This window comes from Spermophilus citellus, assembly GCF_964194105.1.
Source record: "Spermophilus citellus genome assembly, chromosome: 9".
NCBI lineage: Eukaryota > Metazoa > Chordata > Mammalia > Rodentia > Sciuridae > Spermophilus > Spermophilus citellus.
This window is the reverse complement of record NC_138191.1, coordinates 6880721-6906058: the sequence shown is the minus strand read 5'-3', so window position 1 is coordinate 6906058 and position 25338 is coordinate 6880721. Positions and strand designations below refer to the sequence as shown.

Below are 25338 nucleotides of genomic sequence, written 5' to 3'. Positions count from 1 at the left end.
ACCTCACACATACTAAACAAGTGCTCTACCACTGAGCTACTACCCCAGCCCTTTCTCTTTTCTTTTTGAGACAAAGTTTTCCTTTGTTACCTAGACTGATCTAGAATTCCTGGGTTCAAGCCATGCTCCTGTCTCAGCCTCCTGAGTAGCTGGAACCACAGAGGTATGCCACCATGCCTGGCCAATAAAACTATCTTTTAAGCTTGTAATTATTAAATTTAAAAAATGTGCAGTTGGGCAGGTGATGCACACCTGTAATCCAGCAACTCTGGCGGCTGAGGGAAGGATCTCAAGTTTGAGGCCAGCCTGAGCAACTTAGCAAGACTCTGTCTCAAAAGAGAGAGAAAATAAATTAATTAAAAGGCTGGGAATGTGACTCAGTGGTAGACTGCTTGCCTAGCATACCCCAAACCTTGGGGTTCAACCCCCTGTACTGCCCCAAAACACAAACAAAAACCTTTTTTTTTTTTTTTTTTGGTGCTGGGGATAGAACCCAGGGCCTTGCGCATGGGAGGTAAGCACTCTACCAACTGAGCTGTACTCCCAGCCCTACAAACAAAAACCTTGTTAAGATGCCGTTCTATTATGCTTTTCTGCTCCAATTCCTATTCTCGATTGCATCTTTAAGCTTATCCTTAATTTTTTTTTTTTTTTTTTTTGGTGGTGGTAGTGCTGGGGATAGAACCCAGGGCCTTGCGCATGGGAGGTAAGCACTGTACCAACTGAGCTACATCCCCAGCCACCCTTAATATTCTTTGTCTCTCTCTTCGGATTTGCTGTAGTGCAGATCAGAGCCCACAGACTAAAAGCTTGGGTCTTCACTGAGCTCAGGCCTGGGGCTACAGACTGTTCATGTGCCAAGTCTTGCTCCAACTTTATTTTGTTTGGCCACTAAGATGCTTAAACTTTAAAAAATTCTGATGTCCTTAAATGTGCTCTCCAGTTTGTCCAAGTGGCTAATATTTCCTGTTGTATTTTTCCCTTTGTCTTTTTAAATATACTATTTAAAATGAATCCCCAATAGATCAAACACCTATCTCAAGATCACCAATACTTTTAAATTTGTTTATGTAATCCTCCTGTCTCTTATTTCCCTGCCTCCTGAAAATTGTCTTGAATTTATCACTCATTTACCTTAATTTTTACTTTAAAAATTTTTACTTTTTTTTTTTTCATGGTGCTGGGGATCAAACCCAAGGTCTCACACATATTAAGTCACTGAGCTATTCTCCCAGTCCTTAGTAGCCCTTAAAAATTGTTTTAACACAGATATATGCCTTACTACTAATATATTATGTCTTGTTTTTGAATTTGTTTTTATTACTTATTTATTGGTACTGGGAATTGAACCTGGGTGTTTAACCACTGAGTCCTATCCCCAGCCCTTTTTATTTTTATTTTGAGACAGGGTCTCATTAAGTTGCTTAGGGCCTTGCTGAATTGCTTAAACTTGTCTTGAACTTTCAATCCTCCTTCCTCAGTTTCCAGAGCCTCTGGGATTGTAGCATGTGCCACCATGCCCAGCAATTTATCAATTTTTTAATGGTAGCCTGGCACAGTGGCATACACCTGTAATCCCAGCAGCTCGGAAGGCACAGGCAGGAGGATTTCGAGTTCAAAGCCAGCCTCAGCAAAAGCAAGGCACTAAGCAATCAGTGAGACCCTGTCTCTAATAAAATACAAAATAGGGCTGGGATGTGGCTCAGTGGTCGAGTGCCCCTGAGTTCAATCCCTGGTATCCCCCCAAATTTTTTTATAAGGTTAGTGCATTTGGGCTATGTTTCAGAGATTTTGCCTACCCCAAGAATGTGATGATTTTATCCAATATTTTCTTCTAGAAGGGTTATTGTTTTAGTCTTTCACATTTTAGTGTTTGTTTTTTCCCCATATAAAGACCCAATTGTTCCATTATAATTTTTTTTAAAGACCCTACTTTCCCCAGCAAATGGCTGTGGTTGTGGTACTTTCGTTGAAAACCAAACAACTGTATTGATGTGAGTCTACTTCTGGACCTTTTCTATTCCACTGAGCTATTTGCTTCTTTTTATACTAACATCACATTGTCTTAATTAATATAGCGTTAGTTGAAATCTTTAAAATCGAACAGTATAAGTCCTCCAACTTTATTATTCTTTTTAGGATCTTGGCTCCCCTAGGTCTTTTGCATTTCCATGTAACTTTTAGAATCAGCTTACAAATTTCTTAAAACAAACAAGCAAAAATACCTACTGGATTTTGATTGAGGCTGCACTGAATTTAAAGAATAATTTAGGGGTTGGGGATATGGCTCAGTGGTAGACTACTTGCCAAGCATAAATGAGACCCAGGGGTTGATCCCCAGCCCCCTGCAAAAAAAGAAAAATATTAATTTAGAATGAATTCACATGCATGGAAAAAAATTCCATTTATTTAGGCTTTTCCAAGAATATGTCTTTTAATAAAATATTGGTTTCTTCATACTTGTCTTGCCAATCATTAGATTTATTTATGGGTACTTTTTAGGTTTGCTTGCTATTACAATGCTTTTTTATTTTTACACTACATTTTATGATTATGTTTGGTTTATAGAAATAGAATTGAAAATTAGTCAATGTATGGTGTCTTTTTTTTCCCCTGCACTGAGGATTAAACCCAGGGATGTTCTACTGAGTTACATCCCCAGCCCTTTTTAATTTTATTTTTGAAATTTTGAGACAGGGTCTCACCAAGTTGTTAAGGCTGGCCTGCTCATCTTCCAGAGTAGCTGTGAATACAGTCATGAGCTACAGTTAGCCATCTTCAAATGAACTACATTTCTTCTTTTCTGCTGAGTAGAAATGGTGATAATGGGCATGCCTGTCTTTTCTGATTTTAGAGGGAATATATCTTAGGTTTAACTTTTTGTTATCTCCTTGTTTTTGGAGATTGAACCCAGGACCTCATGCATGCTAAGCACAATCTCCACTGCTGAGTTATACTCCCAGTCCAGGTTTCTTCGCTGAAATTGATTGCAGGGCTGTACTCTGGGAAAGATTCTCTTTATCAGATTAAGGAAGATTCCTTCAATTCCTAATTGCCAAGACTTTCATTTTTAGAATGAATGAGCGCTGGATTTTATCCTTATGCTTTTCTGCAATTACTATGATGATTTTATTTTTTCTCCTTTAATACATTATTGAGGTGAATTACAAGTGAAGTTTTTCTCATGTTAAACCATCCTTGTATTCTTAGGATAAATGTAATTTTGTTATGACAGGTTGTCTTTTTCTTTCTTTTTTTTTGGGGGGGAGGGTGTAACTGGGTATTAAACCCAGGGATGTTCTACCACTGAACTACATGTCTGGCCCATTTTACTTTTTATTTTGAAACAGGAATTCATTAAGTTGCCCAGGCTGTCCCAGGCTGCCTCAGCTTCCCAAGTTCCTGGGATTACAGGCATGTGCCACTGTGACTGGCTAGATTATCTTTTTTATATACTTCTAGGTTTTATTTGTGGTACTTATATTGCAGTATAATAAACTAACCCCCAATTTAGTGGCTTAGCAAACAACCATTTTTGGCTCCAATTTTATAAGTGGGCAATCTGTCTGGGCTCAGCCGACAGTTCTGTGTGTGTGTGTGTGGGGGGGGGTGTAGTACTGAGGATTGAACCCAGAGGTATTCTACCATTAAGCTATATCCTCAGCACTTTTTTTTTTCTTTTTTTCTGAGATAGGGTCTTGCTAAATTACCCAGGCTGGCCTCAAACTTGTGATCCTCTTAATTCCAGAGTTGCTGGGATTATAGGCATGCACCACTATGCCCAACTAGATGACTTCTTAACTTCTTAATAGGAAAAGCTGCAAGTAATCTGTGATCATTAAAATACTACAGTTTCCTAATATTTTGTTTGGGATTTTTTTTTTAATATGGGGGCACCTGTGTCTCCCAGTTCAGATTTATTTTATGTTATAATACTTTATATTTCTTTTTTTTTCTTTTTTTTTTCTCCCATTTTTACCCCGAATACAGATTGCAGAATCACATCAGTTACACTTCCATTGATTTACATATTGACATACTCATGTCTATTGTATTCTGCTGCCTTTCCTATCCTCTACTATCCCCCCTCCCCTCCCCTCCCCTCCCCTCCCCTCTTCTCTCTCTACCCCCTCTACTGTAATTCATTTCTCCCCCTTGTATTATTTTTCCCTTTCCCCTCACTTCCTCTTGTATGTAATTTTGTATAACCCTGAGGGTCTCCTTCCATTTCCATGCAATTTCCCTTCTCTCTCCCTTTCCCTCCCACCTCTCATCCCTGTTTAATGTTAGTCATCTTCTCATGCTCTTCTTCCCTACTCTGTTCTTAGTTACTCTCCTTATATCAAAGAAGACATTTGGCATTTGTTTTTTAGGGATTGGCTAGCTTCACTTAGCATAATCTGCTCTAATGCCATCCATTTCCCTCCAAATTCTATGATTTTGTCATTTTTTTTTTAAAGAGAGAGTGAGAGAGGAGAGAGAGAGAGAGAGAGAGAGAGAGAGAGAGAATTTTTAATATTTATTTTTAGTTCTCGGCGGACACAACATCTTTGTTGGTATGTGGTGCTGAGGATCGAACCCGGGCCGCACACATGCCAGGCGAGCGCGCTACCGCTTGAGCCACATCCCCAGCCCGATTTTGTCATTTTTTAATGCAGAGTAATACTCCATTGTGTATAAATGCCACATTTTTTTTTATCCATTCGTCTATTGAAGGGCATCTAGGTTGCTTCCACAGTCTTGCTATTGTGAATTGTGCTGCTATGAACATCGATGTAGCAGTGTCCCTGTAGCATGCTCTTTTTAGGTCTTTAGGGAATAGACCCAGAAGGGGAATAGCTGGGTCAAATGGTGGTTCCATTCCCAGCTTTCCAAGAAATCTCCATACTGCTTTCCAAATTGGCTGCACCAATTTGCAGTCCCACCAACAATGTACAAGTGTACCCTTTTCCCCACATCCTCGCCAGCACTTGTTGTTGTTTGACTTCATAATGGCTGCCAATCTTACTGGAGTGAGATGGTATCTTAGGGTGGTTTTGATTTGCATTTCTCTGACTGCTAGAGATGGTGAGCATTTTTTCATGTACTTGTTGATTGATTGTATGTCCTCCTCTGAGAAGTGTCTGTTCAGGTCCTTGGCCCATTTGTTGATTGGGTTATTTGTTATCTTATTGTCTAATTTTTTTGAGTTCTTTATATACTCTGGATATTAGGGCTCTATCTGAAGTGTGAGGAGTAAAGATTTGTTCCCATGATGTAGGCTCCCTATTTACCTCTCTTATTGTTTCTTTTGCTGAGAAAAAACTTTTTAGTTTGAGTAAGTCCCATTTGTTGATTCTAGATATTAACTCTTGTGCTATGGGTGTCCTATTGAGGAATTTGGAGCCCGACCCCACAGTATGTAGGTCGTAGCCAACTTTTTCTTCTTTTTTTTTTAAATTTTTAAAAAATTTTTTTTTAATTTTTTTTTCAACTTTTTCTTCTATCAGATGCCGTGTCTCTGATTTGATATCAAGCTCCTTGATCCATTTTGAGTTAACTTTTGTGCATGGCGAGAGAAAGGGATTCAGTTTCATTTTGTTGCATATGGATTTCCAGTTTTCCCAGCACCATTTGTTGAAGATGCTATCCTTCCTCCATTGCATGCTTTTAGCCCCTTTATCAAATATAAGGAAGTTATAGTTTTGTGGGTTGGTTTCTGTGTCCTCTATTCTGTACCATTGGTCCACCCGCCTGTTTTGGTACCAGTACCATGCTGTTTTTGTTACTATTGCTCTGTAGTATAGTTTGAAATCTGGTATCGCTATACCACCTGATTCACACTTCCTGCTTAGCATTGTTTTTGCTATTCTGGGTCTTTTATTTTTCCATATGAATTTCATGATTGCTTTCTCTATTTCTACAAGAAATGCCGTTGGGATTTTGATTGGCATTGCATTAAACCTATAGAGAACTTTTGGTAATATCGCCATTTTGATGATGTTAGTTCTGCCTATCCATGAACAGGGTATATTTTTCCATCTTCTAAGATCTTCTTCAATTTCTCTCTTTAGGGTTCTGTAGTTTTCATTGTATAAGTCTTTCACCTCTTTTGTTAGGTTGATTCCCAAGTATTTTATTATTTTTGAGGATATTGTGAATGGAGTGGTTGACCTCATTTCCATTTCAGAGGATTTGTCGCTGATATACAGGAATGCCTTTGATTTATGCGTGTTGATTTTATATCCTGCCACTTTGCTGAATTCATTTATTAGCTCTAATAGTTTCTTTGTAGACCCTTTTGGGTCTGCTAGGTATAGAATCATGTCATCTGCAAATAGTGATAATTTAAGTTCTTCTTTTCCTATTTTTATGCCTTTAATTTCTTTCGTCTGTCTAATTGCTCTGGCTTGTTTGGGATTTTTTACTTATATTTACAAGAAAGATCAGGTTTATTGTCTTAGAGAGTCGAAGTGCTTCTGTTTTTATTTTTATTTTTTATTTCTATTCTTTGGAAGAATTTCTATAATTTCTATAATTCTTCATGTATAACCTGTTAGTGATCTGTTCTGGAAAGATTTGTCCAGAACAGTGTAGCCTGTTGTTGTTTTGTTTTGCTTTTGGAAAATTAACTACTGATTCCCTTTCTTTAATAGGACCATTCAGACTATCTATTTCTTCTTGACTCAGTTTTGGTAAGTTATATATCTATTTCTTTCTTTTGGTAAGAATTTGTCTATTTTGTTTGCATTTTCAAAATTGTTAGCAAAAAGTTGTAGGTAATATTCTCTCTTTTTTTTTCCCCCTGGTGCTGGGATTGAACCCAGGGCCTTGTACATGCAAGGCAAGAACTCTACCAACTGAGTGATCTCCCAGCCCCTTCTCTAACCTTTTAATCATTGCTCTTTCTGTACTTAGATCCACCTAGTCATTCTAATTTTATTTATGCCGTCTCTCTTTATCACTCTTTTGTGTTTGTGTATTTTATTTGCCTGTTCCTAAAACACAACTCTTGGCTTTATTGACCCTTTCTAGTTTATCTTTATTTAGTATTTCATTGATTTCTGATTTTCTTTCTTTATTGTTTTGGGATCTAACTCAGGTTGTGGAGCACTCTAAGCAAGAGTACATCTACCACTGAGCTACATCCCCAGCCCTTTCAGTATTTTATTTTGAGACACAGTCTCACTAGGATGCTGAGGCTGGCCTTGAATTTGCAATCCGTCTGCCTCAGCCTTTGGAGTCACTGGGATTACAGGTGTGCACCACTATAGCCTGCACGGTTTTATCTTTATCATATACTTCTCTCAGTTTTCTTTGTGATTTGTTCTTTTTATAACTTAAGTTGGCATAACTCATTACTTTTCAAGCTATTAAAAAATTTCAAGGCTGGGGTTGTGGCTCAGTGGTAGAGCACTTGCCTGGCATGTGTGAGGCAATGGGTTGGATTCTCAGCACCGAATATAAGCAAAAGAATAAAATAAAAGCTCATCAACATCTAAAAAAAAAAATTTCAATATGAAATTTTAAGGCCACAAATTGCTTTAGAAATACCACTTGCTATGTCCCATGAGTTTTCTTTTATAGTTTTTTTAAAATATTTTTTTTAGTTATACATGGATATAATAATCTATATTTTGTTTATTTATTTATATGTGGTGCTGAGGATAGAACCCAGTGCCTCACATGTGCGAGGCGAGTGCTCTGCCACTGAGCCACAACCCCAGCCCAGTATTTTTATTTTTGTAGAATTAAAAAAAAAAATTGTTTTGTTTTCGTTGTGGTTCTAAGGATTGAACCCAGGGTCTAGCACATTCTAGGCAAGTGCTCTACCACTGAGCTGCACCCGCAACTCTAGAGTTTGTTTTTTTTTTCTGGTTTTACTTAAGGGATTTTCTCCCCATTGGAAAAAAATTTAAATGTAACACAACATAGAAAAATATAGAAAACTTACATGTAGAGTATAGTGAATAATTAGGGAGCAAATACCTGTGTAACCACCCCTGGGTTAAAAAATGTAAAAATAAAAATAAAAAAACAGATTGCCAGCACTGAACACACATACACACACACACACACACACACACACACGTATATAATAACAAGTAAAACAAACAAAAAAAAACATAGATCAGGGGCTGGGATTGTGGCTCAGCGGTGGAGCGCTCGCCTAGCACGGGCAGGACTCGGGTTCGATCCTCAGCACCACATAAAAATAAAGGCATTGTGATGTGTCCATCTACACCTAAAAAATAAATAAATATTAAAAACAAAAACAAAAACAAAATAACGATAGATCACTAAAGCCCAGAAGCCCTCGGTGTTCTTTCCCATTTTTAACTCTCTCTCTGGCACAGATGACCACATTCTTAAATTTTGAAATTGATTTTATATATATATATATATATATATATATATATATATATATATATATATATATATAAAGAATCAATAGTTGGTCTCTTTTAAAATTTATATGAATGTTATCAATCATACAGTGTATAAATCTTTTGGGTCTTGATTTTTTAAATCAACATTGTGTTTTCAAGATTCATCCATATTGTGAAATGAACTGTGGTTTGTTTGTTTTTACTTGTCAAATAATGTGTAACTATATCACAGATTTTTTTTAAGTATTGGAGATTCCAGGGGTCCTCCACCAGCGAGCTATATCCCCAGTCCTTTTAATTTTTTAATTTTGATCCTCCTGCCTCAGCCTCCCGAGTCACCGGGATTACAGGCTTACGGCACTGCAACCCGGGTATATTACAAATTCTTTAATCCACTGAAGTGGGACTTCTGGTTATTGCTCTGGGATACATATTATTGAAATGTGTTAAGATTTGCCTTATGACATAATATGTGGCCAGTTTTTGTAATGCTCCCTGCAGATTTGAGGAAGAAAAGAGAAAAGATTGTCTAAAGAACCCACCATCTGTATTTCCTATTTCCTCTTGCCTTAAATCCAGACTGCCCGAGTTTATTTCATTCCCTACTTCGCCCCTATAGGTTGAGTTTGTCATCTCTGGAAATCATTCAGAGTCAATATTTTCTCTACAAAAATGTTTTCTGTATTTAAAAAGCCTGCTACCCAATGTGTACATGTATGGAGACATCACACTGCGTAGTATTAACATGCAGACTTATGATGGGTCAATTTACAAAAAGAACTGAAGAAGAAAGTCTGCGACAGCACAGCGATGACAAAAGAGCAGGAGTAACTTCTGAACTATTTCAGCTGGAATATCCCAGATGTGGGTCGTGGAGCCCGGGAGGGTCTGAGTTTGTAGAAATGCCAAGCTGTGGGAAAGGGGAGAACATGCTGGGCGATGGGTGAAGCTGACCTTTGTATGAGAACTCTTGACATGATTTTAGGGTCAGGATTCCTGTCATCCATCTGCTGGCTCCTTGGACCACTCCGTCACTGGTATGCTTTCCAAGTCTGTATCCATGAGCGCCATCAACTGCCTCTCGGAGCGCTCAGATCCAGATGGTAAGTAAAAGAGGGGAGTGAATTAAAGATGGACCCTTCTCTGATCCATCTCATCACTAGTCCTCCGTCGGCTGTTCAGCATCCAGGTGTCCTGGATAACCTCCAGCCACACCCTTGGAGCCCCCAGAATGTCATTACTCAAATGAGAGATCTTAATTCAGGACTTTGGCATTTTGAGACTCTTCTGCCAATTAGAGGGGACATAGGGCAGAGAGAGGCTCTCCAGCCTCCTCTGTCACCAAAAGTGGAGGACAGTTATCTGAAGTGTACCTTTTCCTCAAGATGGAGTACTGGGAACTCAGTGTGAATCCTTAGTCCTCCCCAGTCACCAGAAACAGAACTGAAACATCAGGCCTCTCTCCCCCTCTTCTCATAACCCTGGTTCCTAAGTTCTTCAGCTGTGCTCTGCTCAGAACCTCGCCCTCTCCCTGCTCCCCAGTGCCCGCCCTCAGGAATGGCGTCACATGCACCTGCAGCTTGGGAACCTGATCCAGGTGGAGGGGGTGGGGGAGGCAGCCCTGGGCGTCTTTGTCTGGCTTCAGCTAGACAGTCCTCTTCTCCTTCTTTGTTGGCAGGAAATTCATCCCAGTACTCTGCCACTGACCTCAGCAAACCGTGAGTTTGGGGACTGGAATCCCTTCAAAGATTAAGATGGGGGAGGAGCGATGGGTCAGGGCCATGGATTCTGTGGCCCCCAGAGTATCTGCTTCCTGACACATACTTCCTTTAACATTTCTGATTACAGATCTACAAATATCCTTCTCCCTGAGATGCATAAAATTTGCCCTCTTCTCTGGGTTCCGATAGCCCCATGGGATGGGGGAGAAATTAGGGAAAGAAAAGGAGTAACCATATCACAGAGTGTCAGCTGGGTAAGAGAGTTCGCTATTGTCAAAGATATAAAGGTGGATGGGCAGTTGGGCTGTTGGACAGTCAGGGAGAGACAGTGACCAAGGACCAAGGTTGGGCTTTGGCTGGTTCAGATAATTGACCACTGGGTAGTGGTCCTAAGAGAGCTATGCAAGAGCTGTAGAGCTCCCAGAAGAGGGCAGGGCCTGAAGGCCAAGTTCAAGAACCCAGACAGAGGAAGCTGAGAGATTTTGATAACTGTCTAAATAAGCATGTAAAATCAGCACCTGTTCATTTGGCTCCTGTGACTGAAGTCTGAGTGGGACCGTCTTCTAAGGCAGTGTGGCTGTGTGAGCGAGTACTGGGCCCTTTAAGATCTCAGACTCTGATTTGTGGTCCTGAAATTCTGCAGCTGACACATCCTCCTGGCTCTGGGTTTGGGATTAGCTCATGGGATGGGGCTGATGAAATCCCAGGAAATTCAGTCCTTATTGGCTTCAGGCCCAGAGGCTCTTTCCAAACAGCACGGGGTCTACACAGGGCTCTTGTTCTGAGGGGGGAAATGCCCCCCTGGAGGGCTCTCCCTCCACTCCACTTCCTCTGGGCAGCAGCTTGAGAGCAGGGATTGGGTCCACCCATCCCGAGCCTGGATTAGGTGGGAAGGGGGAGTCTGCATGTATCTGGGAGGAGCCTGGAGTTCTCCTCATAAATAGAGGGGCCTGGAAAACTCGAGTGTCCACATCCGGGAAGCCGTCGGAGGTGTGTGGGGTGCCTTTGCGCCCTCCTCTTTCTTCTTCACCCTTCCCCTGGGAGTCTTTCCTCCTAGTCTACCTGCTGGCCGTGGGCCTTCCCGTGCTCTCTCCACCATCTCTGGGAGTATCTTGTTTGCTTTCCAGCTCCATCTCCCTCTTCTCACCTCTTCTTTGTCTCTCTGCAGCTGGAACCGGCTGGAAGGGAACTCCGGGACCTGGGCAGCCTCCTCCTTACGAAGGACCTTCAGCTTCCTCTTCCTCATGACAGGCAAGTCAAAGGTAAGAGTTAGAGAGGGACGGGGGCCTGGACTTGTCGCCCTCCCCGTTCCCTTCCTCCGAGCCTCCCATGTCACCCCTCCCCAGCCTTCCCTATTAGAGAGTCAGGACAAGGCTCACATTTTGAGGGGACACATGCTCACTCTTCCAGCCTCTGTGGCTGTGACCCAGCAAATCGCCTTTTCTCTGCTCTACCCCCGCCTCCAGCTTAGCAGGCAGCTGTGGACAGCTGGAAAAGGGACGAGGGCTCAGAGCCGGGAGCTGAGGCAGGGCATGGCGTTTCCTTACTTTAGGTCTCATGCGGCTAAGAGGTGGGCAGCAGAAACGTTATGTCCATTATTATTGGACATGATAATGATAATAATTACAGCAGGACTCTGTACTTCTTCGTAGAGTATTAGAGTTTGCAGAGGACTTTTACACTCGTAATTTCATGGGTGGAAATGGCAGCTGAAGGAGTTGAACTAAGGCCCTAGTGGGAGGGTAAGCCAGGACGGTGTGTGACTCTGGAGGACATGTGCCTGTGTGGCTGTGTGTGTTCTGATCCTGGTAAGTGAAAGCATATGGCTTTCCTCCTGGTGACCAACCCTCTTCTCTGGAGCCTGCAGCTTGAAATTCATTTCTATTTTCTTTACTGACTGGCAGAAGGAGCCACCTTCCTTTTCTCCCCTAGCCTCCCCAGGTGTACATGTGTCTTCCCAACCTGGGGTGGCTTCTGGGCACTGAGAAACTCTAGAGAAGATATCCTAGTCACCTTGAAGGACCAGGGTTTTTTCCCACACTAGGGTTGCTTAGACTCCTTCTGGCTCTCCCTGAGGGCCTGGTGCTGCCCCCTGGGCCAGCCTCTGAGCCAGATTCCCTTCCTCTGAGTGGGCTGGGAAAGCAGACAGAGATGTAAACAGGTCACCTGTTTAGCACCTGGTTAGGAGTTGAGACTGGTGGATTCCCACCTGACTAGAGTCTCCTTGAGTTCAGAGGAGGTGAATCTGCTGGGGGAATCACCCTCTTGTCTTGTCTTTTTTAGTTATAGGTGGACACAATACCTTTATTTATTTATTTTTTATGTGGTGCTGAGGATGGACTCCCATGTGATAGGTGAGCGCTCTACCGCTGAGCCACAACCCCAGCCTCTCACCCTGTCAGTACTGTGCAGGGCTCGGCTCGGCCCCAGTTGGTCTGTGTGTGCCCCCTCTGGGCCTAACAGCCATGTAGGAGGCTGAATAACCTAATGAAAGAGAATGTGGGCAGACCTTGGAGCCCAGACAAGCAACAGGAAAGAACCTGAGAAAGCCAGGATATGGTCCCCTCTGGCCTTTCCCCACCAGGGCCTCTGGTCCTGTCTTCCTGTTTCCCTCCCTGCCATGCCTCGGCCCAGCTTCCTTCCAGCCTCTGGGGAACAAGGGCTCCTGCTTCACTTCATCTCCTCCGACTCAGGATGTGGAACAGGGCAGGTAAACATCAGGGGGCAGGGCAGGACAGCAGCTCAGTCAGGCAGTGACAGAAGGAAGCAGTTCATTCCCCAGAGGCCACCTCATTTAATTCTTGTAAGAACTCAGAATAGAAGTGAGTGGCTTTTATTTGTTTGTTTGTTTTCTTTCAGTACTGGGGCTTGAACCCAGGGCACTTTACCACGGAGCCACATCCCACAGGGTCTCACTAAGTTGCCGAGGCTGGCCTTGAACAAAGACAAGTATTTTAATCTCCATTGCGTAGACAAGCTAACCCAGAGCTAAACTACTTGCCCAAGATCCCATAGCGAGTAAAAGGCGGAGGAGCTCTGACATGGCTGCCTCTGCCCCTCTCGGAAGTAAACCCAACCCAACAGCCTGTCCCCTTCCTCCTTCCATCAGCCTCTGCTGGGGGGCGTCAGTTATGCCTTAATCCCCCTGCCCCATATACAAGATCCAGAGTAACAAGAAGAAACAGAGCTCTTCTGGCCCCGTGCAGGGTCTGGGTCCAGACATCTCCAGGGCTTGCTCTGTTCACCACTGGCCCAGCCTCTGGCAGTTGGGTCCTTCTCCAGGGAAATGGGAGGGATATATTTTATCAAGTTAAATGGGCTGAAGAAGGTGGTGGCAACTTTTAGATTCTGGCAGAAATTTTGATTTTTGTGTGTATAAAAACTAATTTCTGGAAATCTGAAAGATATCATTGGAGGGGGTGTTGGAATAAAGGAATAGTTTTCAGAAAGGGGTGGTGGGAGAAGGAAAAGTGTTCATTGTTCCGGAGGACACAGGAAATGGACCCTGAGTCAAGCTGCAGACTAATTCACGAATGCAGGCATTTTTAAAGGTAGATTAGCTTTCTTTACCTCCTTCCTGCTTCTTTTTTTTTTTTTTTTTGTACCACGGACTGAACCCAAGGGTGCTTTACACTGAGCCCCATTCCTGGTCCTTTTTTATGTTTAATTTAGAGACAGGGCCTCACTAAGTTGCTGAGGCTGACTTTGAACTTGCAATCTTCCTGCCTCAGCCTCCCAAGACACTGGGATTACACATGTGCACCACTGGCTCATTTTTGTCTTTTTTTTTTAACCTTTATTTTATTTTTACATGGTGCCAGGGATCGAACCCAGTGCCTCACGCATGCTAGGCAAGCGCCATACCACTGAGCCACAACCCCCGGCCCCTCATTTTTGTCTTCTAAGGGGATAATGAGGAGCAGGGTAACAAACAGCAAGGAGATAAAAAGAATAATAGGAGACTATTTTGAGGAAGGGTCTCACTAAAAGGAGACAGAAAAGGATTAGGCTAGCCAGTCTTCTTCCTTCCTTTTCTCTTTCCTTTGTTTTTTGGTTTTGGAGATTGAACCCCAGAGCACTCTACTGATCTATATCCCCATCTTTTTAATTTTATTTTGAGACAGGGTGTTACTAAGTTGGGCCACCATAGGGAACCCAGCTTTTTCTTTCTTCTTTTTTGTATACCTTATTTTATTTATTTATTTCTATGTAGTGCTGAGGATTGAACCCAGTGCCTCATACATGTTAGGTAAGTGCTCTGCCACTGAGCCCCAGCCCCAGCCCAACCGGCCTCTTCTTTCTTTTTTTTTTAATATATTTTTTTTAGTTGTAGTTGGACACAATACCTTTATTTTATTCACTTTTATGTGGTGCCGAGGAGGATGGAACCCAGCACCTCCCTCGCATGTGCTAGGCGAGCGCTCTACAGATGAGCCGCAACCCAGACCCCCCAACCAGCCTCTTCTTTCAATAGACTTTTTATTTTTTCAATTTGTTTTAATTAGTTATACATGACAGTATAATGCATTTATGCACTTTGATATATATATATATATATATATATATATATATATATATATATATCATACATAGAATGGGATATATTTCTCATTCAATAGGCTTTCTTTCAAATATTTTTTTAGTCATTCACAGAAATTTTATTTATTTATTTATTTTTAATGTGGTGCTGAGGATTGAACCCATTGCCTCACACATGCTAGGTAAGTGCTCTCTACCACTGAGCTACAGCCCCAGCCCTATGTGAGTGTGTGTGTGTGTGTATGTGTGTGTGTGTGTGTGTGTTGTTGGGGATTGAACCCAGGACCTTGTGCTTGCGAGGCAAGCCCTCTACCAAGTGAGCTATGTCCCCAGCCCCTAGACTTTCTACATTGTGTTTATGGACTGAGAGGTCCCTAAAGAGCCTGGGGTACAGCTGGGCATGGTGTCTCACCCAGGTTATCCCAGTGACTCAGGAGGCTGAGGCAGGAGGATCACAAGTTGAAGGTCAGCCTCTTGAATCATAAGACTCTTGGCCACTTAGTGAGATCCTGTCTCAAAAGAAAACATAAAAAGGACTGGGGGGCTGGGGTTATAGCTCATGGTAGAGCGCTTGCCTCACATGTAGCTCAGTGGTGAAGCACCCCTAGGATCAATTTCCCACTACCAAAAGAGACAAAAAAAGAGCCTGGGGTTCAAATCTTAGGCTTCTTGGGTACCCAGGTAGAGTTTGGCCCTTTAAGGTTCTATCCTCTGCTTGCAGAACCTTCAGCCTGGGAGAAAAGCCGAGTCCTAGTCCAGTCTTGGTCTCTGAGCCCCCAGTGGGTGGAGCCATGAAGCTGGGATTCTGGCCTTTGGCTCCCTGTTTTTAAATTTAGTACATTCCAGAGTCTTGGCTGAAGCGAGGGGAGGTAAGCCTGGAGTTCTGGGGCCAGGAACTCAGGCCTGATGGTTTGGGAGTGTTCTTGCAGCCTTCCCATAGGTCTCCAGCAGGTGCAACCCTGGAGAAAACAGCCCGGGCTCTGGGGAAGCACTTTCTTCTTCCACTTGTCACCCAGCCTGGGCCCCTATGGTTTATTTCCTCTTTGGCCTCCCTTTTGCCCCCATTCTGAGAATGTAATCCAGGCACTGAGCTGTTTTTTTTGTTTTTTTTTTTTTAAGAGAGAGTGAGAGAGGAGAGAGAGAGAGAGAGAGAGAGAGAGAGAATTTTTAATATTTATTTTTTAGTTCTCGGCGGACACAACATCTTTGTTGGTATGTGGTGCTGAGGATCGAACCCGGGCCGCACGCATGCCAGGCGAGCGCTACTGCTTGAGCCACATCCCCAGCCCCCTGAGCTGTTTTTTAAAGTTTTGTGACAGGGTCTTGCTAAGCTCCTTGGATGGCCTTTAACTTCCTGTCCTCCTGCTTCAGCCTCCCAAGTAGCTAGGAGCACAGGCCTGTGCCCCCAGGCTCGGCCCTTCTCATTTTTTCTGCTCTTTGCTATATAAGGATCCTGAACAGGAGAATGGGTGAAGAAGGTGAAGAAGGAGTTGCTAGGCAGGGGGAGAACCAGAGGAGCAGCGTGAGGGTGGTGCTGGGGGTGAAGAGCCCAACCAGCTCAGCCAGCGGTGAGGCAGTGAAGCCCGAAATAGAAGCAGAGGCTAAAATTGGCTGAGTTGGGCTTGAAACCTCCAGCCTGGTCCTACTGAGGAGTCTGGACCTGGGCTGGGCCTCCTCTCCCTCCCTCCTCCTCCCACACCAATTGCAAGCAGAATCAGGCAGGACCTTGCAAACATAGTAGGCTCTGTCCTAGCGCTCTTTGTTTGTGCTCCGATTTCTACATAGAAGTGGGACACCCCGAGAGGAGGAAATGAACTGCAATATGAGTGATTACAGTTAGACTGGAGGAGGAAAATAGCAGGAAACTCACCGAAGGTGGAGATTGGCACAGGTTGGGGCAATCTTTTTGGTAAGGGGGATTTAATCCAGGGGCACTTTACCACTGAGTTACATTCCATTCCTTTTGACTTTAAGAGGGTCTTGCTAAGTTGCTGAGGGTCTCACGATATTGTTGAGGCTGACCTTGAATTTTTGATCCTCCAGCCTCAGCCTCCCAAGTCGCTGGGAATACAGGCTGACCACCGCGCCTGGCCCCATCTTCCTTCTAATGGAGACAGTTGGTTGTGCCCTAACTGTTCTCTGATTGGGGCAGGCTGTTTTCTAGTCTTCTGGTTCCGGTTTAAGTAGCCACAGAGAGAACCAAGGTTAGACACATGGAAGGACTTCCTCAACTCCCTAGCTTTCAGGAAAGCTTGCTAATTCCCACCTACACCCTCCAAAGTAGCTGGCAGAGGCGGAGCTAGGAGGAGGATGGGCAGAGTGTGGTCCGGAAGGGCCCAGAGAGGTGGAGGCTTGTGGGAGAATTCTGTCCTCTCGACTCTTTTTTGACTTTTGGGAACGACTCTTTTCCTATAAACCTACTAAAGATCCGTCTTTTTAGTTCTTCGAGTTGCCCTCCCTCTCGCCGCCCCTGCCCCCAATCGTACTCGGGGTCTGTTTATTCTGGCTGCTCGACGGGCCCCCAAGGGCCGGGAGGAACTGGCCCCGGGCCCCTGGAGAACTGGGGGCGGGAGAGTCCTGCGGCCCGAGGGTCTTTAAAGTGCAGTGCTGGGGGAGGGGGAGGGGAGGAAGGCCTGGGTCCGGCGGGGACTGCGCGGCCCGGCACCCGCGGGCTCGGGGAGAGCCGAGCTGGGGCCGGGGCGCCCTCCGCAGGGCGGGACCCCTGGCCCCGCGGCGCCCCGTCCCGCGCGCCGGCCCCCGCCCTCGCCGCGCCCCGCCCCCCCTTCCTGAGCGGCGGGGAGGAGACAAGGGTTTGAGGAACTGGCGCTGGGTGCCGGGCGAGGGGAGTCCGACTTCCTGTCCCCGCCGGCGCGGCGGCCCGGACCCTCGCGGCTCCCCACAATAGCAGGCGCCCGGCTCGCGCCGGAGCATGTCCCGGATCGAGTCCCTCACGCGGGCGCGGACCGAGCGGAGCCGAGAGCTGGCCGGCAAGGTGGGTCGAGTCCCCCGCCGCGGCCCCGGGCGCCCCCGGCCCCCGCTGCGTCCCCCGGGCGCCCCCGGCCCCCCGCCGCGGCCCTCGGGCGCCCCCCGCCCCGCCGCGCCCCGCGCCCCTCCGCGCCCCGCGCCCCGCGTCCCGGGTCGGCTCTGGGCGCCAAAGTCGGGCGCGCGGCGCGGCGGGACGGGTGGGTGGGGACTGAGCGGGCGGGGCGGCCGGGGGGACGCGACCCGCGCCTCCCGCTCCGCCGCGCGGACTCGCTGCCGGGACCCCGGGAGAGCAGGCTGGGCTCGGTCGCCTCCGATCGGGCGCCACCGGGTGTTTTTTGTCGCTCAGAAGAAAGTTGCTCCGGTAAGGGACCGAGCGGGAAGAGGGAGGCGCGCGTCGGGCCGGAGGTGGGCTCTCTCCGTACCCGCTCGCTGGGCGGCTGCCGGGTCGCCCCGGCCGTACCCCCGCCTCGGCCGCCGGCTAGGTCGTTCCCCCTTTGTCCCCGCCATCCGGCGGAGGGGGCGGGAGGGGTGGTTTCCCAGCTTCCTCCCACCACCACCGCCACCTCCACCACCTCCCCTCCAAGACAAAAGTCAGCTCCTCCTCTCCGCGCAAATGGGCTTTCCAGCTGTGATTCAGCTCTCCCCTCGGGTGGGCGGGTGGCGGGGGTCAGGACCGCTGAGCGACGCTCATCCCCCTTCCCCACCCCGGGCCCCAGGCCATCACCCCAGGTGAAGGGAGCAGAAGTCTTTGTGTAGCTGGGATTCTCTCCTCCCCACGGAGCACCCCTGAGCCTGGAACGCGGGGTGGTCCCCATCCCTCTCTGCCCCACCAGCCTTCCAAGCTCCTTGTTCTCCCAATCCCGAAAGCCTTAGGCGGACAGACCTGGGCATTGCGTTCCTGCCCCTCTCTGCCGTCCTCGGCGCCTATTCTCTTATTTCCTGGTGCTGGAGGTCCTTTACCTGTCATCTCCAGTCTGGGTGTATAATTACACGCGCGCGCACACACACACACACACACCCCATGACCTCTTGGCCACTGCTTTTAAAGTATCCTTTATTCCTGTCTTTGTATCCAGACCCATTCCCAAATGCTATGACCCGTCTACACCCCAGGCCCCAGAAAATGATCAAACTGACTTTAACTGAGCAGCTGGGAACTGGGAGGAAGGTGGTGTGTCCAGACAGCACCTTCCAGCTCCGTGGGGCTTCCACACTGTGCTGGTTCTCAGAAAGGCCAGAACCCAGCCCAGAGCTGCTTTGATCTTCATCTCTGGCTTTCCTTCCATGTCTGCTGGGTGGCCAGCTTAGCTGATTACCATCTTCAGGCCAGGGAGCAGTACTCCACTGGAGCCCTTCAGGGGATGGAGTCCCCTCACCTCCACCTCCCTGCTGATTCTTAGCCAGGCTACCTGTCTTGGTGCTAACTGGGAGAAGGTCCAACCTAGGGCAGAGGTGGGGATGGAGACAGAGAAGGAGGCTTTAGGACTTTCTCAGGGGATGATATTAGACTCTGCTAACCGGAAAGCAGCCGGGGATTTGAGTAACCCCTAAGACAAACAGAGGGCCAGGGTGAGGTGGCTGAAGTGTGGTGGAACAGTGGGGTGGCAGACAGGCTCTTCACAACCCTGTGCCAAGCCAGGCCCCAGCTCCAAAAGTCTGTTTATTTTTTCAACCGTTTGAGCTGAGACCCTGGAGTAGAGCCAAGGGGGGGCGGGAGAGGCTTTTTGAAACCACGGAAATAGGGTTCCACCCTAAAAAGGAAAGCCACGGGGGAGCGGCAGGAGGGGCAGACCTGGCCAGGGGCACAGGGAGAGATTCCGGGAGGTTAGATACTGGGGTCCTTTCTCCATTAATGAGGGGGCCAGGGGCCAGATACCTGGACCTGTGCTCTCTTTTGTTGCTGTTTGTTTGTTTATTGTCACCTCCCCCAGTAGGGAACTGGGCATCCGGAAACCCAGTTCTTCTTTCTGCCCCGGAGCTGGCCGAGGAGGGGGTATTTGGGAATCTGGCAGGGGGAAGGGGAGTGCGGGGGCTGAGTGGGTGGATCTGAGAGGGCACGGAGGCCACAAGAGGAGGGTGTCAGTTTGGGCTGGTCGGAAGGGGAGGGCCACCACCGCCACCTCCGGAAAGCTGTGGTTACAGAAGGGGGGAGTTGGTTCTTAGCCAACAAACCCTGGGTCCCCTCTCCCCCCTCCCCCAAGCACGCCAGCTGTCTCCTTTCTTTTTATACTGTGGTGGGAAGGGGGGCACTAGAAAGGAGATTATTTGAAGAAGATGGTCTCTTCCCTGCTACCTATGTGGGGGGATGGGTCAGGCACCCCACCTGCTCCCGGTCCCTGCCCTGCTCCCCGAGCTCCTCCTAGGAGGAGGAACTGGAGTACAACCTGCCTCTTTCTCTTCCCACCCCTTAGGATCTTTCTGTGAGCCCCTGCCCCCCAGGCTCCTTTTTCTTTTCACTCCGTTTCTATTCTTCCAGGCTTGTCTTTAGATCTCCACCCCCTTAATTCTCTCTGCTCTACTTCCTACCTCCTCAAACCCCAAAGCCCACAGATCCCCTCTCTCTCCCTTTCATCCCTTGCTCTTCCCTCCCTCCTTTCCCCAGCCCTAACCTTCAGGTCCCTCCGAACAAAAGATCCTTTTCTGACAACCAGGGCCAGAGGTGTAGGGATGGCTCTGGAGGCTGGCGGTCCCCTTGGGATCTCTGGGACCCCAGCATTGGAGTGTGTGGTGGGCAGGTGGAATGGGGAGCGGGGAGGAGAGATCTTTCTTTGTTCTGGGTACTAGAGAGGTGGCTGGCTTTGTGTGCTGGACCAACGGTGTAGCTAGAGAGGAGAGCTGGGGGCGCCCAGGAGGGAGCCTGGAGGGCTGATGGCTTTGGAGGAAAGTTGAAAAATTGGGGTCCTCCTGGAGGCAGAGGCTTTTGGGAACATAGAAGGACTCTGAGGGTCACGGAGGTTAGGGAAAGGACCTAGGGGGAGGGGAGAAACAAGAATGGGGGAAGGGAACAAGATGAGGGGGGGTTTTCAAGGTACCTAGGGGTGCCTAAGGTAGGACCTGCTGGGAGTGACCAAGGAGTTCAAGAAGCATCTGTCTGTCTGATGTCAATCCCCTGGCTCTGGAGCTGTGACCTTGGAATCCGGGAAGGGACGGATTGGAATGTGAATCCCATGTGTGCATGTTACCTGAGTGACCTGAGTGTTGGGGTATGTTCCTCTGTGTGTCTGTCCCGCTGTGCTCTAAGTTACTGTTTGCAGTATGGACACCAGAGTAGGGGGATCATGCCCTCTGGACATGAGGAAGTAGTTCCATTCTTAGCTTTGGCCTCTGGTTCGAAGAATCTTGGAGGAGCCCAGTGAGTGGATTGGTCAGGGTTTCTGGAGCTGGTAGGGGAAATGGCTGAGAAACGCTGGCTCACTGGGCCGCTGGCTCACTGGGCCGTCTGGGTTTGTTTGTGTCCCCTTGGGGGAGGGGGGAAGGCTGCAGGCAGCAGCTGCCCCCTCCCGACTCAGCCTGCCCTGTGCCAGGAGGGCAGGGAGTCCTGGCACGGCTATTGTTCACTTGCACAAATGCCCGTCTGTTTGCATCGCTCCCCCCACCCCCGCTTGTCTCTCTCCTGGCCTGACAGGTGTGTCGGGGTAGGGGGCAGGCTGGGGTCCAGAGTGACTAGGTCTCAGGGTCTTTAGCCTTATTTTATTCCTTGTGGCCCTAAGTGCCCTTCACCAATGTGTTGGCCCCCATTACCGGTCTCATCTTCGTTCATTAAGCAAGCATTTATTAAGTGCCTTTGTGTGTGTTCACTGTTATTTTCCGTGTTGTTTCTGCCCTTGGAACTAGTGTTTTCTATTTGGCCGCCTTTTCCTGGCCTCCAGTCCTCATCTTGTCCCTGGAAGCTCCTAAAGGGGCTTGGCCTGGCTGAGAGCATCCCAGGTTCTTTTCTCAGTCATGGGCAGGAAGCTTCTGGCTTTCTCCCCTGACGTAGTGACTCTGCACCTTTGCTGTCTGGGGACTGAGCCACAGGTGACTCAAACCCCAGTGCACCCCTCTAGACTCTCTAGGCTCTGGTCTGGGCAGAGGCCTCACCATCTTGGGAAAGGGGCTGCTGCTAACTGCACCTGGAACCAAAGTGGTTGTGGAGGAGGGGACATCTTGGAGGCCCGCGTAAGAAATGAGTGGGGTCCCCAGAGCAGGGTGCTGCTGAGACCCCCATGTCTTGATGTCCTTCTCTTGATGTGCTTGATCTTGATGTCCTTCTCTTCCCTGCCCTTCTCACTGAGTTCCTTAGACCTTCGCTAAGTTGCTGAGGCTGGTGGCTTTGAACTTGTGGTCCTCCTGCCTTGGCCTCCCCGAGCCTCTGGGATCACAGTGTGCCACCTGCCTGGCAGTCTTTTTGCTAGGTGTGCTCAACTGTTCCTTCACTTGATCTTTGATGTAGCAGTGGCAGAGAGGAAGGTTAGTAGGCTGGAAAGATGGTTTCCTGAGGTTTGTGAGAAAGAGGCAGAATGACCCTTGGCTGCCAGACAGCAGGAGGCTGGAGCGCAGGAGGGCTTCAGGGCCTTGAGCGTGTTGTGAATTGTAGATGGGCATTTTCTCAGTGGATAGGTTGGAACATGCAGCAGGTGAAGGTCTGTCCTGCTTGGAAGTAGGTAAATGGGAACCAGTATGATTTTCTTATTTCAATTTTTTTAGTTATAGATGGACATAATACCTTTACTTTATTTATTTATTTTATGTGGTGCTTAGGATCAAACTTTGTGCCTCACATGAGCAAGGCAAGCGCTCTACCACCGATCCACAACCCCAGCCCAGTGTGATTTTCTTTTTTGGGGGTATGTGTGGGGTACCAGGGATTGACCTCAGGGGCACTCAGCCCCTGAACCACATCTCCAGCCCTATTTTTTTATATTTTATTTAGAGACAGGGTCTCACTGAGCTGCTTAGCACCTCGCTTTTTGCTAAGGCTGGCTGTGAACTTGCAATCCTCTTGTCTCAGCCTCCTGAGCCTCTGGGATTACAGGCATGCGCCACTGTGCCTGGCTTCCAATGTGATTTTGTTTTATTTTAAAAAAATTTTATTTATTTATGGGGCTGTGGTTGTTGCTCAGTGGTAGAGTGTGCACCTTGCACGTGTGAGGTACTCGGTTCGATCCTCAGCACCACATAAAAATAAATAAAGGTATTGTGTCCACCTACAACTAAAAAACATTTAAAAATTTATTTATTATAATTTGTTATACATGACAGCAGAATGCATTTCAATTCATAGTACACATATAGAGCACACTTTTTCATTTTTCTAATTGTACACAAAGTAGAGTCACACCACTTGGGTGTTCATACATGTACTTAGGGTAACGAAGTCCATTTCATTCCACCATCTTTCCTACCCCTACGCCCCCTCCCTTGAAAATATAGAACGCTTCATGAATTTACATGTCATCCTTGCATGGGGCCATGCTAATCTTCTCTGTATCGTTCCAATTTTAGTAGTGAGCACCCAATATGATTTTCTTAAAAAACAAACCTGGAAGAGTCAGGAATGGTAGCGCATGCCTATAATTCCTGCAACTCCTGAGGCTGAGGCAGGAGCACAAGTTCAAGGCTACCTTCAGCAACATAGGGCGTAAGCAACTTTGTGAAACCCTATCTTAAAATTAAAAAGGGCTGGGGACATAACTCATAGGCAAAGCGCCCTTGGGTTCTAAAAAATAAAAAAAGGGCTGGGGATATGGCTCAGTGGGGTCACATCCCCTTTAGTAAACAAACCGACCAACCTGGAAGAGAACAGGACAGAAATCCAAACCAGCCCACTCATCCCACCTTTGGAGCCGATTCCCTTGGAGAGCAGGCTCCATGTCCTTCCATCCTCAGCAGCCGGAGCCTTGGGGCGGGCACAGGCCACCTCTGGGACAATAGTGCTAGGCAGTGCCAGGCCGCTTGCTGCTGGGATGTGCTGCTGCTGGGGCTGCTGCCCGCTGCTAGCCCACCTAGAGAGGGGGTCACTCGGAGAGAGGGTGAGTGTTGAGGGGTGGAGCAGGCAGGGCCCAGGGTACCCTGGCTGGCACTGGGGCATCTGTGCCAGAGAGGGGAAGGCCCTTAGAGATGGCTTTCTGCTTGCCCTAGTCCTCTCCCCTTGCTGTGCTCATCAGAGCTGGCCAAGCAGGTGAGTGTGGGAGAGAGGGGAGGGGGAGGGCTGTGCGGAAATTGGGAAAGGGGAACTCTAGCAGCACCAGGACAGATCTGAAACACTGTCCCTTTTGGAGTTACCCGGGCCAGTGACGCTGCTCTTTTGAATGCTGTCTTCATGTTTGCTTGCTTGCTTTGACTTCAATGTCATATAAGTGCCACTGCTTTGGAAGGGCAGGAGATGAGGAAAGTAGGGACAGTGCAGGGCAGTGGGAAGGGCGGTCTGGACTTGGTCTCTGAGGGTCCCACAAGGTTATTATTCAGAGGCAGATGTGATCTTCTGAAAACACTGGATCAATTAAAGAGCTACACCTTGGAGCAAGTCAGCGGATTAGATCCGGGGAGACTGTTCTGGTGACTGAGGCAGGCAGGTGCCAGTATAGAAAACGGGAGGCCACTGTGCTGGAGCACTAGGGGAGGAGGAGTGGCCTGCACCACGGAGGAGGAGGCCGGAGGGAGGGACACCGAGGCCTTCACGTGGTCACATGGGGGCGGAGCTGAAGGAAGCCACCTAGGCAAGGAAGACAGGTGAAGGCGCAGAGGAGGAGAACCTGAGCTGAGAGCTGAGGACCAGGAGATAGGGAGAGAAGGAAGGCCTGGCCAGCGGGCGCAGGTGGCTTGTGCCTGTAACCCCAGTGGCCAGCGAGGCCCTGGCAACTCAGCCGGACCCTGTCTCTAAATAAAACACAAAAAAGGGCTGGGGATGTGTCTCAGAGGTCAAGCACCCCAGGTTCAATCAGGTACCAAAAAAATGGATAAGCCAGGAGGAAAGAAACAAAAGTGTGGGGGTGGGGAGGTGCATGGGGGGGGGACAAGGACTGGCCTCTGGGCCTCTGGGCCCTGCTCATTGTCAGGTAACTCAGGCTGAGAAGAGGCTGGGAGGAGGATCTGGAGCCACCAGAGTGCCCTGGGCTCCAGGTCACCACAGCCCCGTGCCCTCTGGCCCTATTTGTTGACTCAGCCACTGTACTTCCCTTTTCTACCCCCTCTGCCCTGAGCACTGGTCTGCGTCTCTCCCCTCCCCCACCTCCTGCCAGTGGGACTGGAACCAGTCAGGGCCAGCCTCCTCAGGCCCAGGTTGAAGGCTCCCCACCAAGGTCCCCAACTTTGGGGCTCATATCCTCGACCATCTGATCCTGCTTTTTTTTTCTTTTTTCCTTCATACTGGGGATTGAACCCAGGGGTGATTAACCACTGAACTACCTCTACAGCCCCTTTTATTATTTTGAGACCGTGTCTCTCAGTTGCTGAGGCTGGTCTTGAACTTGTGATCCTGTTGCCTGAGCTACCCAATTCCTGGGGTTACAGGCATGTGCCATCAAGGCTGGCTCTGGTGTTTGGTTTCTGAAAGGCAAAGGGAACTTGAAGGGAGTGGTTAGCTTCCCTTCCTGCTTTGTCCCCCCGCTCTGGAGGACAGAGATCTAGAGACCTGAGGTGATAACTGAAGAAGGTTCTGGGATCAGTGGTCTCCCAGTCTTCTCACCTTCATAGGTGTTTTTTTTTTTCCTTTTAAAAATATTTATGTAAATAAATATTAAGAT

At 47.7% G+C, this 25338-nt stretch overlaps 1 protein-coding gene across 15 annotated transcripts in view; it reads left to right on the top strand.

Moving 5' to 3' along the window:
- ARHGEF2 (Rho/Rac guanine nucleotide exchange factor 2) overlaps nucleotides 1–25338 on the top strand; it is a 47606-nt gene that overhangs the window by 1074 nt on the left and 21194 nt on the right. For 2 of the 15 annotated variants that reach the window (XM_081305843.1, XM_081305842.1), the window contains exon 1: nucleotides 17265–17621. In XM_081305843.1, the coding sequence (XP_081161969.1) occupies nucleotides 17559–17621 (63 nt within the window). In that variant the 5' untranslated portion in view covers nucleotides 17265–17558. Of the gene's footprint in view, nucleotides 1–6635; nucleotides 6675–9354; nucleotides 9473–10047; nucleotides 10088–10844; nucleotides 11081–11258; nucleotides 11353–17259; nucleotides 17622–17835; nucleotides 17976–20619; nucleotides 20818–25338 lie in introns of those variants that run through there. The other 13 variants (XM_081305831.1, XM_081305839.1, XM_081305841.1 and 10 more) reach the window with 13 other exon arrangements.